Source organism: Varanus komodoensis, unplaced genomic scaffold (genome assembly GCF_004798865.1).
Source record: "Varanus komodoensis strain SLA01 unplaced genomic scaffold, ASM479886v1 scaffold1, whole genome shotgun sequence".
In the NCBI taxonomy this organism is placed as follows: domain Eukaryota; kingdom Metazoa; phylum Chordata; class Lepidosauria; order Squamata; family Varanidae; genus Varanus; species Varanus komodoensis.
In genome coordinates, this window is record NW_025335268.1 from 123,733,935 (window position 1) to 123,746,301 (window position 12,367).

General features: G+C 39.4%; 1 protein-coding gene across 4 annotated transcripts; it reads left to right on the forward strand.

The window, feature by feature from the left end:
- Nucleotides 1-40: 40 nt before the first annotated feature.
- Nucleotides 41-9,486, forward strand: OARD1 (O-acyl-ADP-ribose deacylase 1). Of its 4 annotated transcripts, none has more exons than XM_044444188.1 (6): nucleotides 41-88; nucleotides 762-836; nucleotides 4,936-5,080; nucleotides 6,404-6,462; nucleotides 7,927-8,039; nucleotides 8,974-9,486. In XM_044444188.1, exons 2-6 carry the CDS (start codon nucleotides 804-806, stop codon nucleotides 9,074-9,076), a joined length of 453 nt encoding a protein of 150 aa, XP_044300123.1. In that variant the 5' UTR covers nucleotides 41-88; nucleotides 762-803; the 3' UTR covers nucleotides 9,077-9,486. The 4 variants fall into 4 exon arrangements, with proteins under 4 accessions (XP_044300123.1, XP_044300115.1, XP_044300131.1 ...); XM_044444180.1 differs by lacking the exon at nucleotides 41-88 and adding an exon at nucleotides 230-315; XM_044444196.1 differs by lacking the exon at nucleotides 41-88 and adding an exon at nucleotides 343-485.
- The last annotated feature ends 2,881 nt before the right edge of the window (nucleotides 9,487-12,367 follow it).

Below are 12,367 nucleotides of genomic sequence, written 5' to 3' on the forward strand. Positions count from 1 at the left end.
GCGTAAGAGCTCCTCCCGCCGAAGATTGCGCTTGTTTGAATCTTTCAGCGCATGCGCTGGCGTCGCTGGAATTACTGTGCGCGCACGAGTCAGTCTCTCTCCATTCTCTTCTAACCCTTCTCTTTAGATAGCTTCTCTACGCATGTGCAAGCTATTTTTTTCTCTATGGTATTTTTTGTCTCCTCCTTCTTGCACCGAGAATGCTTTAGGGTGATTCCATAGAGCGCTGTGCCTAGGAAGGCCTATCTGGTGGCTGCCATTTTGTGTTTTTCGTTTGTGAAGAATTAAAGGCGGTTCCTCCCGCATTCGAAAATAGTGGGTAGTAGATAGGTGACAAGGCGGGAGGAAGGCCCTGTCCTTGTACGGTCCGTCAGCGGATACCGTCGCTGCTTCGCTATAGTTGGCTCATGGAGTCCTGGGGAGGGGGGCGGAGCCGTGTGGAAACGCTTCACAGAGAATCCGTTAGGATGAACAGTACGAATAGGGTAGCTGGCGCCTTTTTAATGGCGGTACTTCGTTATCCCAGAACGTTATAGATACACACTTGGCGCTAAAATTCTTGGAAGCATGGCTGTAATTATTAAAAAAAAAAAGCCGTAGTAACTAAAAGGCAAAATACATGCGCACGGATTTTGAAGATTACCAAAGCGTTTCCCACGGCCTGATTCGTATTTATTTGTTAAAGTCTACATCTGTTTTTTCAGTAATGATTTTAATATGTTTGGTTTTTCCTACATGAACATAAATACGTTCCTTTCTAGTCCCTGCATCTGAAGGAATTCTGAAAAGCCCTCCATCGAGCTATGGCTACCACCTGTTCTGCAAAAGAAGAAAGGGTGCGTAGCGCGGTCTTTCCTCTGTGCTAATTGAGTTCTTAAACTGATGGTAGCTGCTACTGTGTTTGCTCTCGCAGTAGAAATGAGAATCTTTTTTTCTAATTAGTTGATATCAGGTAATTCTTACGTGGAGTGGTTTAATTTGGGGATTTTATGTAGAAGAGAGTGGTGCTTCGGCGCCTTAAGCGAATTGTAGCCATAAAAAATCCATTGGATTGGCCTTTTGCTTAGTGTGCCTTTTGGATTGGTACATCACACCTAAAATTAAATTGTCGAGTTCCGCTTTCGGTTTTGGTTGTATAGAAGGATGTAGCCCGCTTCTGGACGTATTCAGAGGAATACTTGTGAAGAGAGAGGACTTTTCCTCTTAATTCATAAGTTGAACTTTTTTCAATCGTGCCACAACAGAGCCATACATTTTTCGATCCTTAAATAATAGAGTTCTGTGACCGCCATCTAATGGGCTCTTCAGGAAGTGGCTCATGCATAAATTGGCAGTGCTACCAATATTGTTAGAAAATTAGTGTACAACAGTTCTAGTTTTACCGTTTGTACAGTTCTCCCCTATTAATTATTCACCCTTCATAAATGGCAGGTAACGAGGCCTTTGCATTTTCTTGACTTTTTTTTCAACAAAATATCTTAACCTTCTTAAAAATAATTAATGCAAAATAATTGCTGTTTTGACTTCCATTGCTTGGTGTATTACCTAGTTTTATTACAAAACAATGCAACTTAAAAGTACTCAGTACATCTAAGCAAGATATATCTTTGTTCAGTGGAGTTTACGCTATTGTAAGGATGCAATCTACTACCTCTTTCAGATGATTTGGAAGCAGCCTGTGCAGGGTGATCCAAGGGCAAATCTTCAGCTCTGAGATCAGAGCTCTTTTCCAACCTTGTATCTGGGAATGTGAAGAATCCTGTGGTCTCCTAGGCACTGTTTAACAGGCCATAAGATCACTCTGCCTGTATATTTAGGCTTACAGCCAAAGCCGTTAAAATGGCCAATACTACTTGTTGGGGAGCCTTATGGCTAATGGGGCAGGATAAAAATCTAATAAATATGTTCATTTTGGCTTTAATCTGTTTCAAAACAATTAAAGATTAACACAGCTGTAGGAGTAAGTGCCAGATCTCCAGTGTGGATTTTATATTGCTCCACTTATAATATGCCTGTTTAATCCCAATATTGTGACAAGCAATGTTTTAATTAAACTAAATATGTAAATAAAACACATTGTCCACATATAAATTAATTTTAACTATAATAGCCATATTCTCAATACCCTCTGCGTTTATCTTTACACTTATTTTTTCAATATTTTAACATGCTTACTGTATTTACAGAGGCTTTTTAGGATCACTTTTAGGGCTATGAAAGCAATATACCAAATGTACAGGACCATTAACAAATATATTGGGGACTTAATGAAGCTGTTGTGAAATACAAAATTAATTACAAACTCAGTTGAAAACAGTGTTGAAGATGATCTTCAAGGTTTACGTGAAAGCATGGACAGAAGAAGTAAGGCATATCAATAGGAGGAGAATTCCAGTGTTTGAGCCACCACCAGGAGGGTCCTATTTCTGTAATTTACTGTACTGGCAATAAACTACCTAATCTTTTGGTGAAACACATCCATAAATCATGTTTACCCAATGTATCTACATTAGCCTTCTCAGTGATGCTCCCCCCATTATAGATTGATCTTTCCATTAAAACTTGCCTGGTGCCAACTCTTATTATCCTTTCAGTGCCAGGTTAAGATTGCCACCTTCTCCATGGCATTCAGTGACATTTCATGGCATATGGAGCCTTTTATGTCCATTTAGTTGTATTTAATTTTTAAAATTTGTATATTGACATTTTATGCTTTTAAAAATTGGATTGTGGTGGAGCACAGGAGGGCCTGGAGGAATGTTGTCCATGGGGTCGCGATGGGTCGGACACAACTTCACGACTAAGAACAACAACAATCTGCTCAGTGAGCTTCAGCAATTTCATTGTATGGAAATAATAATCATCATACCAAATGCTTTTAATAGTTCTTTTAAGATAAGATTTATATCCCACCCAGAGCCTTTTTGACTAATGGGGCAGGATATAAATCAAATAAATAATAATCCCATTCTAGACTGTCATATACCTTTTCTGCATTAACGAAATGTAGAACTATTGGTATTTTTATAAGTTATGTTAATTATGCTGCTAATTCTCATGATAAGTTCCATCAAGTAGTCTCCATTTTTAAAAAAAAAGTCTATATGATCACTGTATAGGTAGTTAAAATTCAATCTTGTTGTAAAAACTGTTGATATTATTTGTTTATTTACTTAGACAGCTTATATGCCGCCCCCTTCGCATAAGCCTCAGGGCGGCTTACAATCATTAAAATCCCACATATAAATACAAAAAAAAATTACATAGAATAAATAAAATACATAAAATAGTGGAAACAGCCTGGTCAGTTTATAATCAATAAATAAACCTTAACAATTAAAATAGCATTTAAATAAAAAGGTCTTGGCCTGGCGTCGAAAAACAAATAACGACGGCGCCAGGTGGATCTCTCTGGGGAGCACATTCCATAGGTTGGGCGCCACCGCAGAGAAAGCCCTCCTCCGAGTACTTACCCTCCTAATATCCTTCACAGAGGGTTCCCAGAAAAGGGCCTCTGCTGTCGATCTCAAGGGGCGGGAGCACATATATGGATTATGTAATCTGCTTTTAATAATGAGGTGGTCTTAAAAGTGTCATAGTGCAATTCCATAACTGTCTTAGAAGCAAGTCCTGTGTGGTTTAGTGGGACTGGCAGGTAAATTACAGTCTCAAACTTCTTGGGATCTTTATTTAGATCAAGGTGATCCTAGTTTTCAGCTATGTTTTGGAATTTTCCTTCGTTGCACAAAGCAATTCAAGCGTTCTGTGAGCTGAATACCAAAAGTTTAATAGTTAGAAAGCTGTCACAGTCCGTGTTATTCTCCATTAGACATTTAGCCAAAGTCAGCACTCTTACATATTGTCTGGTATTCCAAGCATTGCAAAGAAGCTCCTTGTAATCAGAGTTGCTTTTGATTAAACACTGAAAAGCTGGCTGAGATTGATCTTAACATGAACTGGTCAGGGCATCTTTCATTGTGACCTTAAAATCATTTGTGTACCTTCCCATATGCAGCAGGTCATTAGGAGGAAACTGCTTATAGTTTTTTTTAGCAGAAAAGTGTTGATTTAAGATTGGATTGAATCTGTTCTACTACAGATGTTGACTGTTGTTTGTTTATTTCTAACATTGGGCAGTTAGTGATACACTGGATGTTGGTTTGTTGTCTTGAAGTTCTTGCACTGTTTTTGTTGTAGCAGCTACAATTTCTAGACCAGATTGTAATGGAGCTTTTACAAGAAGGTTGCTTGTCATCCAATTTTATATACTGAAAAGTCTTGAACTTCAGTAGGATGAGATAAATCAGTGAATTGATTGCAATGCCTGTAGAGAAGCTTTGCAGTTTATGGCAGGGTGCGCAACCTATTACCCTCCAGACATTGTTAGACTACTTTTCATCAGCCCTAGCCAGCAAGGTAAAAGTGAGGGATGATTAGATCTGCAACTCAACAACATCTGAAGGGCCTCAAGTTGTTGATCCATTATACTTAGAAGGCTTGCATTTTATGGCATTTCTTTTTTAACATTAAGTACTATGATCTGGCAAATGATTATATGAAGGTCAGGTGAAACTTCTGGGAACTGGTTGATAGGGACACCTCGCATTTTCCATAATATTCGTAAGCACAGTATAAGCATTATATGGACCACCAATAGCTATAATGCAAGAGTAAGAGTAGTGGAACTTAGGTACCAAGATGAACTTCTAAACAAGTATGCCTGTTCTATGATTATTTCTATGTCCAGCTTGTTTTAGTGAAGGCTTCAGATAAATTATCAGATAACCCTAAATTATCACAGAAAACAGTGGGAGTTACTTCTAAATTAATGTAGTTACGGCTCTAGTGTCTAAAAGTATGTTGCTTTATGTTCTAATTCAAATGCTTTGTATCTCATTGTTTGTTTTTGTTTTCACTTTGGTTTTTTTAAATCAGATTAAGTACATAAAGGGAGATCTTTTTACATGTCCTGAAACAGACTCCTTGGCTCACTGTATTAGTGAAGATTGTCATATGAGTGCTGGGATAGCTGCCATTTTTAAGAAGAAGTTTGGTGGTGTTCAGGAACTCTTGAACAAACGTAAGTAATGAAAACAAGCAGCTGCAAAGGTGAAAAAAACAGGATGAAAGTTCTTACTTTATTGTCAAATCTGTTAGATTAATTATAGCCAAATAGAATGGGAAAAATCTAATTTTAATTGCAGTCTCAGTTTCAAAGGCATGTTTCCCAAAGTACCATAGTGGTTTGTGCCATTCTTTAATGAATATTAAAATACTGTGGCTAACACTGATACTGGACCCTTGGAAATAAGAATGATTGCCATTTATTCTGATGATAGGAGCTAGGATTCTGATCCTGCAAACAAATAATGTTGATATTTATACAGGTAGTTCTGTTAATTTTAACAAAAGGCAACACTTTTATTTCTATTCTGTGTGAGGAGATGCAAAAGTTCTATGCCTTCTAATGTTCTAGTGAATGTTATTGCAGGGGTAGGTCTGGTTGCTTCTTACCCCTTAAATCTCATGGAGCAGTATGGGCTTGTGAGCCAACAAGGCTCATTGCAAGGCACTGATTGTATGAGCTGGTGTATCCGGGGGTAGGTATGAGGTCGCTGTGACCCTTTTTGAGCTGTTGCAGCTATACATACTATCTGCTGTCCACTTTTATGTGGAGATAATGATTTCTACAAGCATACTCTCAATATGTTCCTGATTTGGACTACAAGTTATCAGCAGCCCCCCATACCAAATGTGTGATTATATGGGGGTTAAGAAGTGACTGAGCAGATACTGTTTAATCAAGAACAATGAATCTAAAAACTGATGCAAGGACAAGACAGATCTTCTGAGTTAACCAACCTTATCCTGTGCCTGTGACTTCCAAGGCTTCTTAGGCTGAGATCCATCAGTATTTCATGAGTTTCAGGTTAGATATTGAGGAATGCATGCAGTACTTAAATTTAGACCTTTAACATAAAATACTTTTTTGAAACAACCATACAGTAGTACTTTTGTCTATTCTACTGTAGTGGGAAGTGTTCTCTTGCTAGAGGAAATGTGGCATACTAACCATACTTTGCTTAGGATACAGTTTTTTAATGAATCCCTTAAACTCTTGCATGCTTTTCAAGACCATGCCAAAGAACATTTGACACTGCTTTTGTACATTCTTTTCATATTTATTTACAGCTACTTAATTTTAGATCTACCAGAGACAAGAAACTTGGGGAAGATTATGCATAATTGTACAAATATATACCTGAGTGCTGGTTAAGAGTGATTGCTCCGATTTTTGCTGTAACACTCAAAAGTAACTTAAAAGTTTTTGAAAATAATGTATATTTCTGCAGTGCTTTGGAGAGTTGGCAATGCATTGGTTAATTTTTAAAAACTGTTTCAGGAAAGAAAACTGGAGATGTGGCTGTTCTGAATAGAGGGAAGAGATATGTGTACTATCTGGTAAGAGTGGTTTATGTGTTACTCGTTTGGGCACATGAACAGTTTCTAACAGAGAAGTAGCTACACAAATGGCATTTCCACATCTTCATTTGTGAAAGGCAAATGAGCATAAATGTGCATTTGTGATTTACTCTTGCTGCAACTTCAATTTGTTCTTAAAGAGGCTGTTTCAGTGCTGCTGGGATGGCCTGTTTTTACTGTTTGGGCATTTTCAAAGTCTGTAGTATCAGGTATTTATTAACAGCTAACACATTTGCTTGAACTCTTACTAGAAAACTTGGTGACTTGAGTAGTAGTTCTTTGAGACTTGTACCTGAAGTTCAAAACCTTATTTGGAAATAGAATTAATTAAAATCAGTTGATGGAGAGCCAGTGTGGTGTAGTGGTTAAGAGCATGAGACTGAGACTGGGACTGGGACTCAGACGATCTGGGTTCTAATCCCTGCTCAGCCATGGAGCCAACTGGGTGACTTTGGGCCAGTCACAGACTCTCAACCCAGCCTACCTCACAGGGCTGTTGTTGTGGGGATAAGATGGAGGAGGAGATGTAAGCTGCCTTGAGCCCATTGTAGGAAAAAGGTAGGATATAAATCTATAAATGAATGAATGAATGAATGAATGTTCCAAGGAAAATGCATTTATATGCATGTAAAACACTCATTTGCACATAACTGTACCTGTGCAGAGCTTGGTAAAAAGAAAGAGCTGTATTAAAGAAATTTGATTTGGTTCATACTGCAATTTAACATGTCTGTTTATTTTGACTACTCCATATGTGTTGTATATTAGGAAGTTCCACTGACATGTATTCAGGAGAGTGTAAGGTGTGGTCATTTGGTTGAATCATGTTCTCCAAAACACTCTTATGATGAAAGATCTTGTTTCCTTCTTTGTGAATTGAATTTGTAATCTGATATATGTCTTCTTCTGCTTAATAAGTACTCCCAGGCTGATAGCTATAAAATGCAGTGGTAAAGTTACAGTTTTATAACAAAAAGTCTTGGTTCAACAAGACTTTTGATTTCCTTGGGAAACAAATAAAGAGACTATTAGACAAGCTACAAATTTGAGTTTCTAACTCTTTAAAGATTAGTGGTACATATAGCACAACTATATGGCCCACTGAATTTGCATAACTTGCAAGCACATTGTTTTAGATTGCAGCCTTAATGTCCAAACTATAGTATACCTTAGTTTGCTAACTTATTCCAAGTGCCTACTTAATGAGTTAGGATATTATGTTCATATGATCTACCTGTTAGTGTAATAGTGTTGGCTGAAGCAGTCTTTTATATCAGAATCTAACAATGCAGTGCTATTGTCAGAAGTAGGCTGTACTCGTAAAAATGCTCACTTTGTGAATTCAATTGGACTTATTTTTGAGACAGCGTAAATGACTTGCACTGTGAAAAAGAAAATCTATCCCAAAATAGGGCTAATCTGCATTTTATTTTACACTTACAGATTACAAAGGACAAATACTTTCATAAGCCTATATATGAAAATCTACGGAAGAGTTTAGAAGCCATGAAAATTCATTGTCTACAGCATGATGTAACTTGCATTTCTATGCCCAAGTAAGCACATTCTCTATTGGCAAAATACTACTTTATTATTAGTATGAACATTCAAAGTAGTGAGTTAGATCTTCCAATACTTTGTTACTTTGTCTGTGGAACTAGAAAGCATTATCAAAAGCACAATTTACAAAGTAAGGTTAAGAGAGGCAGAAGAGCTTCCGATCTAGTTATTTCCACTTTTTTAGATGTGTAGGAGAGTTGGTCCTGTGTAAAAATAGCATCTTGAGTCGTTTAAATACCATCGCTAGCTTTCTAGCACTTGAAGCTTGTGTTAGTGGTTCTGAGGCTGCAAGTATTTTTTTTCTCTTTTTGTATAATGTATTGACTAAAATATGCCTGGGTCAGATATCTGTTCATAATTTGTGCATCATTGAATAGGCTTGGTGTTTTAAGACTGCTGCCTTTTTTGTGGACATATTTTCTCCCTTCAGACTTTGGTTTGGAAATACTGGTTTGGAAATATGCTATAGTTACTGTGAACCATGAAAGAAGGAAGGGAATTGAAACATGTTAGAGGAAAAAATACACAAGCGCAGACCCCATTCATCAGGGCAACCATGTTTTCAGCTGGACCTCAGAGCAGGAGCATAGGCATGCTAGACATCATGTCATGTTTGGCAGATACGCTGAATTCATTTTGTTGTGACGTTTTTATGACTCCCAATGTGAGAATAAAGTCACAATTCTAAAAATTTGAGCATAGATATGCTTAGGCTAGTGCTGGAAAAGAGTTTTTATGATGATTCATTAGGATGAATCAGCAATTGTGAGTGTAGGGGTGTATAGGCATGTAGCTCTTAGTCATATCATGCTTTTATTTAATAGTTATGGGTGCACTCAAGGCAACTTGATTTATACTTTTTGGCACTGTCAATGTGTTCTATAAATCTTAAGGGAAAATGTCCAAGACTCTTGGATTCTTATTTTCCAGAATTGGGTGTGGACTTGACCGATTGGATTGGAGTAAAGTTTCAACAATGCTTGAAGAAGTATTTGAAGATACGGATGTTAAGATTACAGTTTATACCCTTTAATTCTTGGGCCAATTATCTTTGTTTCCAATTTGTGGTATTCTTTTTTTGTATTTGATTTATAAGAAGATGATAGGATAATCTTGGTCCAAGTTTCCTTCAATCTTCCAGGTATTTCTCACCATTACTAGTGTCCAATCATGGGCAATATTTTGCACAAGCTTGCAGTTAGATCTTTCAGAAATTCTCAGTCCAAACAGAACTGGCTGTTACTCGTTTAGCAAATGAAGCTACTAGTTTGAAAAGCAAACAAAAAAGTCTGGCTATGTTTCGTTGTTCTAGCACTTTTTGCTATGTAGGCTTGTATTTCAAGTAAACAACTATGGCTCTTTGGTGGTAAACCATTGAAGACGTATATGTTCAATTAAAATAAGATCTACTTATGTTTATGTAAATAAAATTCCTTTTCCAAACACAGGCAATTTTGTTTATTTTTTTGAAACAGTATGGTATATAATTGTGTGCAAGAAAGATCATGTGTGCACACCTAGTTCATCTAGTGAAACTAAGGGGGGATTCTATATATTTAAGAGCTCCATGTGCGTGTTGGCATGCATGTGGAACTCTGGATCACTTCTGTTCTGGCCATTTTCTTCACAAATTACATGTTATTAAATAGCAAAGGAACAGATCAGTACCAGATAACATAATTGAACCATACATCTTATGTAACTACTGTATTTAACCTGGAATTTTTTCAGGCCTTATCTAAATGTGCTTGCTTCTGTAGCACTTGACTTTGTGCAGAGAGCCAAGCAGAAAAGGACTCAAACTGCCACATAACCTTCTAGAGCAGGGGTCTCAAACTCAACTTACCTGGGGGCCGCTGGAAGTAGAGTCTGGATGAGGCTGGGCCGCATCAAGTATTCCACAAAAAATGGATTTCAGGTATTCCAAAAAAATGATTCAGTCTTCTCAATCTTTACTAATAATAATTCAGAACATGAATGGTTCTTCAGAACATAGGCTTCTCTTACTTCTTCCTATTCCTTGCTGCCAGAGACCTGACAGTGCTTCCTCTTGCACAGCTGAGCCACATTTGGCTTGAGGAAGGAAGCAACTGAGACCCTCAGTATGGCTTGAAGATGCTCATCAGTAAGTTTGGACCTGAATTTTGACTTATTAAAGTTCATGGTGGAGAAGAGCTTTTCACACAGATAGGTGCTCCCAAAAAGGCACGTGGTCCGCTTGAACATCCTGGAAAGCTCAGGAAAGGTAAGGGGCAATTCTCTCAAAAATTGTCCAAGCTTGTCTGCTTTTCCACTCACCTCCCTGAACTTGGCTTTGAGTTCAGAATTGCACTGCAGGTCAATTAGCTCCATTTGAAGCACAGAGGGGGCATCTTCCACATCAAAGGAGAAGGGGTCAGCAAAAATTTGAAAAGTGGCTCTGTGTGTCTTGAAATCTGCAAACCTGTGATCAAATTCTTCCTGTAGCTTTACAATGGCATCAGCATACTTCTCACCGCTGAATGGTGTGCGAGAATTCATGAGTGCCTTGCATACTGGGAAATGGCAGAGGTTTGTCTGAGAAAGCTGGGCTTTCCATAACACAGGTTTTGTGGAGAATGCTCTGACATTGTCATAGGCAGCACTGACAAGCTGCCCCTGGCCTTGTAATTTCTTGTTCAGTACATTCAGCTCCTGTGTGATGTCAACAAGAAAAGCTAAGTCCATGAGCCATTTGGGATCACTTAGTACAGGAACAGCCATCCCACCTTTCTCCATGAAGGTTTTCACCCCTGCTCTCAACTCAAAAAACCTCTTCAAGATGTTTTCCCTGCTAAGCCAATGTACCTCGGTGTAGTAGAGCACATCCTCATATGCTGACTCTATTTCCTCTAAAAAGGCGCGGAACTGCTGGTGCTTTAAGCCCCTGGATCTGATATGGTTGATGCATTTCACAACGTCAGACATCACATTGTCAAACTTCAGGCATTTGCTGCAAAGGGCCTGCTGATGGATAATGCAGTGCAGAGCAATGGCCTCTTCCACAGCCTCTTCTTCCAATTTTCTTTGAACAAGTGCCACGACTCCATTTCTTCTTCCGGTCATTGATGGCGCTCCATCGGTTATTATTCCAGCAAAACTCTTCCATAGTAAGCGGGCATCTGTAATGGCATCACACAGCTGGCAGAATATCTCCTGAGCGGTGGTCTGGCCATGCATTGGAATCACTGTAACTCCTCCATCACTTCAAAATTGTCATCAACACCACGGACATATATTGCGAGCTGCGCAGTGTCAGTGACATCTGTGCTCTCATCAAGAGCGACTGAGTATGCATGAAAATGTTTAGCTTTCTCACGCAGTTGATTGTAAATGTTACCTGACAGGTCAGAAATGCGCTCTGCCACTGTGTTGGCTGAGAGGCTGATGTTGCTAAACCGACCCTTTTCTTCTGGACAGACTATACTTGCAGCCTGTAACATGCACTTTTTGATGAACTCGCCGTCTTTAAATGGCTTTCCTGCCTTAGCAATCATCTCACTCACTACGTAGCTGGCTTCGACTGCCGCATCACTCTCTTTGCTTGCTTTCTTGAAAAAATCTTGTTGCCTCAGTAGACATGTTTTAAGTTTGGCGACACGGTCCTCTCTCTCATCTCCCTGGTATTTTGCATACTCCTCAGCATGTCTAGTTGAGTAATGATGTCTGATGTTGTACTCCTTGTGCACCACAACTTTCTCTGTGCATATAAGACACATCAGGATGCCCCTGTGCTCAACAAAAAAATATTCCGTCTCCCACTTCTCCTGAAATTGTCTGTGCTCATCGCCAACCTTTCTCTTCACGGCAGGTTTTGAGAAAGACATGACTGGGGCCGGGTGACAAAAAAAACGTATTTGCACTGGGTGACAGGATATATTTTCCCTTCACTCGGTGACACCCCCGAATCATGTTTCAAGTGACTAACGTTGTTAATTTGCATTGCTGTCACGATCCTGAGCTATGGTAGTCCACAGGTGACAAAAAATATAAAACACCCAGGCAATGTTCCCTCTAAGCTGCGTGCCGGGATGGGCCCGGGGCCCTGTGGCCTTCAAAGCGCCGGTGGCGCCCGGGCCGGCCTCCAGGAGCCACGCGGGATGAGCGGCCCACCACCACGGGTGCCTCCGGCGCTTTGAAGGCCGCAGGGTCCCTCCCCCGTGCCCCACCCATCCCGGCGCGCAGCTTAGAGGGAACATTGCGCCCAGGGTAGCAACTCACACAGGTGCGTGTGAGAGAAACACACGGGCCGCACTATCACTAAACTTTGACATCAAGTGGGGGCCACAAAATATCGTCCCACGGG

What these genes read in the sequence shown, in the direction of transcription:
- OARD1 (XM_044444188.1), top strand. Translation starts at nt 804, where the DNA reads ATGGCTACCACCTGTTCTGCAAAAGAAGAAAGG. An exon ending in AGAGATATGTGTACTATCTG is followed by an intron (nt 6,463 to 7,926) that starts GTAAGAGTGGTT and finishes TTACACTTACAG; the next exon opens with ATTACAAAGGACAAATACTT. An exon ending in ACTTGCATTTCTATGCCCAA is followed by an intron (nt 8,040 to 8,973) that starts GTAAGCACATTC and finishes CTTATTTTCCAG; the next exon opens with AATTGGGTGTGGACTTGACC.